The sequence below is a fragment of the Zeus faber genome (assembly GCF_960531495.2).
Source record: "Zeus faber genome assembly, chromosome: 1".
NCBI lineage: Eukaryota > Metazoa > Chordata > Actinopteri > Zeiformes > Zeidae > Zeus > Zeus faber.
In genome coordinates this window covers 25,465,008-25,469,919 of record NC_137193.1, presented here as the reverse complement: position 1 = coordinate 25,469,919, position 4,912 = coordinate 25,465,008, and the positions used below count along the sequence as shown (strand labels likewise).

Below are 4,912 nucleotides of genomic sequence, written 5' to 3'. Positions count from 1 at the left end.
GCATTTAGGAGACTTGAGTGCTCTGGCCCAAACATCAAGTAATAGTAGTATTCAAATTATTATTGTATAAATGAATGATATTTTTAATATTAATTACGCAAATTAAATTTGCTTTGGATGCAGACGACCGAACTGTCGAACAACAGTCCAGGTGGCACAAAATGAATGTTTTAAAAAACCTGACCCGGCATGTGTGATTGTACTGATGGGTAGGAAATGTTACCTTTGACCTTCATGACACCAAACACACCGTATCATAACTGAAGCTGTGTAGCTTCGCTTTGAAAGGATAGTCAAAAGACGAGTTATGGTAAATCCTGCATAAACACAGGACTACCTGAAAAGAAATGCATTGAATGGGAGGCCACACAAAGTACTGATTTACTTCAAAGGTTACATTTTTTTATTGAATTGATGTTTATATATATATATACACACTATATATATATATATATACGTATATATATAGTATATTCATATACTGACTAATAGTTTCCTGCAAAGTGGAGATGCTGTAGCTCATGCCCCATGAAGAGGAAACAAACTCAAAAACACGTGAAAGAGCTCATCATGGCGCTGCTTTGCTCTCTTCTCTTGTACTAGTCCCCCCTCATCAAATTCATCAGCTCCTCCATGGCATCCTGTGTGGCATAAAAAAAAAAAAGCCCTCGACGCATCCTCACTTTAAAGCTGGCGCCGGTGACGACTATACTGATTCGGAAAGATTGCACACCAGGGGAATGGCGCACAAAAGGACCATGAATGGGAGTTAAATGAAGCACTTCTCTAGACAGATAAACTTCCATCGCGTCGTCGCTGGGTGTGTTCATATTAAGATGATTTATTGGAGATGGATGCTCTCCTTCAACTGATGTTTGGCCGACGTGTCTGAATTTAGTTTCCCTTTGATCACCTCAAGTAGTCCCTGTCCCTCTTTGCATCTGGTGTCAGAGGTAATGGACTGGATTCAACCACACGCACGCCATGTCAAAATGACATTTCTTTAAAATCATGGCGCTGAGCTCAAATCGACGTCAGAAGCTCTCAGCCCATCTCAGACTCATCACAAGGTGGTTAACGTCTCAAAAACAGGTAGCTATTCAAAGAAAAGGGTTTTAGGTGTAGCTCAGTTGTTAACCTCACATATGCCTTCTGAGAAAAGAAACATGTTGTTTGAGTGATTTACTCGCATAATCCCCTTCCTTCATGCCTGCAACTAAGACCAGAAATCAGAAAATCACAAGAATGCGTGCAACAGTGCGTACGTTTTGGAGAGAGGCGTATTTAGATACATCAAGGTGTATTTTGACATATCAAGGTGTATTTTGACATATCAAGAGAGTTGGATGGATTCCAAGAGAGCCATCATCTTTTTTTTTCTTCTTCTTTTTACCCATTTAACGTGGGGAATTCTTGAAAAAAATAAAAACAAAAACAAAAAAAAAAACAAAAAAAAAACCCCCAAAACAAAACCTGATGACAGACAGCATCACCGGTGACGCGCACCAGAGGACAGCGGTGACTTGCGCTCCCCCGAAGCGCGTCTGGCGCGCAGCGATATAAAAATCGCGACATGCTTTGTGGAGCATCTACAGCACCCAGGAAGAGGAGGAAGAAGAAGAAGAAGGAGAAGAAAAAGAAGAAGAAGAAGAAGAAGAAGAAGAAAAAACCTGAGAAAATAACGGAAAACTCCTCGAACCCCAAACTCAAATTGTAAGTAGATTGTTTTTTTTTTTCTTCATCTTCCTACTATAACAGCTCTGGATTGCTTCGGTGATTGGAATAGTTAATAGGTAAATAGTTCGACAAGAATGAATAGTTTTAGAATTCACGGAATTGCTTTTGAGATGTGTTCAGCTCCACGACATATTTGAAAAGTTGTGTTCGAATGAGGACATTGTTAAGATACACTTGGTAAGCACACTATCCTTATAGCTGTTATGTTCGATCTGACACCACTATCAAACTTTTTTCCCTGGCTAATAACTAATTCATGTTTCACTGCAGCTATATGTGTGGCCGAATGGCAGTTTTGCTGATGTAAAAAGTTTGAAATCTGGGACTAAATGTACAATAATTACGTTTTCTGACGTTATTATTATAATAATTATTATTTTAACTCGACCCCGCCCCGGTCAAATTTCTTGCAGCAAAATACGACAGCCTATCCCCATAATGGGAATTATATCCATTATAAGAATATATATTGATGTTTTCTAGATGCATCCCAACTTGGCCAGCTGGCTGGGGGCTCTAGGGTTCCTGCTCTTCGCGCTCATCTGCCTGGGCACTTTGGCGGAGGGATACCCGGTCAAACCAGAGAACCCGGGCGAGGACGCCCCGGCCGAAGAACTCGCCAAGTATTACTCCGCCCTGAGACACTACATTAACCTCATCACGCGACAGAGGTTGGTAGACAGAGGCATAGTGCGTTTTTTTTATGATTATAGAATAGAATTCATACTATTTATATTGGTATGTAGTATTTCAGAAGTTGAAGGGAATGGATGGAATGATGGTAGAATGGTTAAGACGGTTTGAGGACGGGTGAAATCATTACTCGGTTATGCAGTTATTCAATATTTCAATGGGGAGTTTTCGACTTGGGTCACATGTTGTCTTCCAATCCAGGGTTATAATACCTGGCCAATTTACGTCGTTAACCGACTACTACCTTGAAAGGCACTCCCCTATATTTTATTTTCTTTCCTATTCTACAATAAACTTTAGCATGAAAAAAAATGTTCAATAAAGACTTTGTCATAGAAGCTTTTAAAAAGGGTCCTGTCAATGAATGTAATGAATGGTTGAGGGATTGTGCCTCCAGTTGTCTTCTTCTAATGGTAGTAAGTCAGACGATGTATAAAATGAGATGTCTTAAGTAAATCACCTGCCCCTTTACTTTTGGAACATTGTAGTCTATTTCAGAATTCTCAGTTGTCAGAACACTGAGATTAAAGTCATAATTCAATGTTTGCTCCGAATTCTGACTTTTTCTGACAACCCCCCCCCCCCCACATAAGTCACCAAAAGAGGGAGAGGAAACCGTTCTGTGACTCCAACAACAGCCTTATCTTTTGCCTTCTGCTAAATCTCGCCGGTAACCTGTCTCGGCATTGGGGAGCTGAGGCTGCACCTGCTCAGCCAATCATCCGTGCAGATGAATACATTAATGGCGGAGGCGTGTGGCGTGAGCCGCCTGGTCTCCCCGGGGTGCGCGGCAGCTCTGCTTATCATCTGAGACCCAGAGCTGGGATCACCAGAGCTCACACCTCGCGCCCCCACAGCACCCACTGAGCGCTACTGTGAGGCACGTTTGGGACCCACTAAGCCTATTAGAGGGCGTGTGTAGACAACACATAGGATATGTGTTCACCTGGTTCTTTGTTTATATTCCAAGCTATTCTCTTTCTTCTGTGTTTTCTCCCCCTCTCTCTTATGCTGTGACTCTGTCCATAAGTAATCACCCCGCACAGCGGGCTTTGCCTAATAACCAGACGCTCGCTGTGTTTTCCCTCCAACCCCTCGGTCTCTTTCTCTTTCTTTAATTGCATTCTTGTCCTCTGAACTCCGTCTTCTCCTTCTCCCTCTTCATCTTCTTCTCCTTTTCTCTTTCTTTCTCTCCTAGGTACGGAAAGAGGTCCAGTCCCGAGATGCTGGACACGCTGGTTTCAGAGCTGGTGCTGAAGGAAAGTGCAGATACTCTTCCACAGTCCAGGTGTGTATGTGCGTGAGAGAGAAAACAGTTTGTGGATGAGTGAGCGAGATGGGGTATGGAAGAAAAAGAGTGAAAAGGAACAATAGAGAGGGCAACAAAAAAAAAGAAAAGAAAAAAGTAACAAAGAAAAACAAACCGATTCCGATTTCCTGTCCTTTAATGGACACTTTCTTTCTCCAGATATGACCCGTCATTGTGGTGATGTCGTCCTTGTGCCCGCACCGCATCACCGAGCCATCGCAGCTGACATACTGATCTCCACACGTCTACTGACCACCCCGTCACACCAAATGACCTTTCCACCTCCACCTTTCCCTGGCATGAGTTGCCACATTTACCCTTGCCCTCGCGAGAAATTAACACCATGTAGGTGCCAAAAAAAAACAAAACAGTAGACAATCATTTGTTGAGCGTTATCATCAAAAGTAACTGTCCGATTTTACGAGGCGGGGGATGTCGATTGTGCGGTAAATCTTGCGGTATTAAAAGATTCATTGTTTGAAAGAATGCATCTCTCTTGATTTCCACTGGTGGCGTTCCTGCATGTGGGGTGAGCCAGACTAAGGCTGCAGCGAAACAGGGTCGCACACCTGTTGCATGGGCAGAGTGAAGTTCTCCGTGGAATCTGAATTTCGGGCTCCCAAAATAGATGGGGAACAGCGCCCCCTAGTGGCTGTAGCTATAAGTACGCCGAACACAGACGTAATCCGAAGGGCGCTATTTCAAATGCCCGGGAAGCGACAATCGAGCCGTTAAAAGACATGCGCTCCACCTGTTCCCCTTCTTGATCACGAAGGGAAAACAGTCACAGCAACAGGTTGGTCCTGTTGGAAACGATTGAAATCCAGCGGGATATCGAGGCGTGTTTGTCTGGGTGTAACAAGGTGACCAAGATTATAAAAAAAAAACAACAAATAATGTTCATCGCTTGTACCTGGAGGCTTGCGTGCAAATGGGAAACAAGGGGTGAAGAATTAAACCCCGAAATTAAAAAAAAAAAAAGTATAAACGTTGCCGTTCAAATGCAACATTGTCAGAGATGTGGACATTTTGAACATCGCCGTCCGTATCGTCTGTTCACGTGAATCGCTCGCTATCGACGTGTGTGAGGGGCTTGTACAAGCGCCTTGAATGGTCCGTCGGCGGGCGACGTCAACGCGGGGGGCGGCGCTTGTGAGAATGATTGGCACCGTG

General features: G+C 43.5%; 1 protein-coding gene across 1 annotated transcript; it reads left to right on the top strand.

Moving 5' to 3' along the window:
• Positions 1-1,626: 1,626 nt before the first annotated feature.
• Positions 1,627-3,976, top strand: npy (neuropeptide Y). Its single transcript, XM_080006044.1, has 4 exons — positions 1,627-1,713; positions 2,221-2,408; positions 3,629-3,718; positions 3,899-3,976. Exons 2-4 carry the CDS (start codon positions 2,221-2,223, stop codon positions 3,918-3,920), a joined length of 300 nt encoding a protein of 99 aa, XP_079862170.1. The 5' UTR covers positions 1,627-1,713; the 3' UTR covers positions 3,921-3,976.
• The last annotated feature ends 936 nt before the right edge of the window (positions 3,977-4,912 follow it).

Coding starts and splice junctions, on each gene's coding strand:
- npy (XM_080006044.1), top strand. CDS start 2,221: ATGCATCCCAACTTGGCCAGCTGGCTGGGGGCTCTAGGGTTCCTGCTC. Junction 2,409..3,628: donor AACCTCATCACGCGACAGAG/GTTGGTAGACAG, acceptor TTTCTCTCCTAG/GTACGGAAAGAGGTCCAGTC. Junction 3,719..3,898: donor GATACTCTTCCACAGTCCAG/GTGTGTATGTGC, acceptor TTCTTTCTCCAG/ATATGACCCGTCATTGTGGT.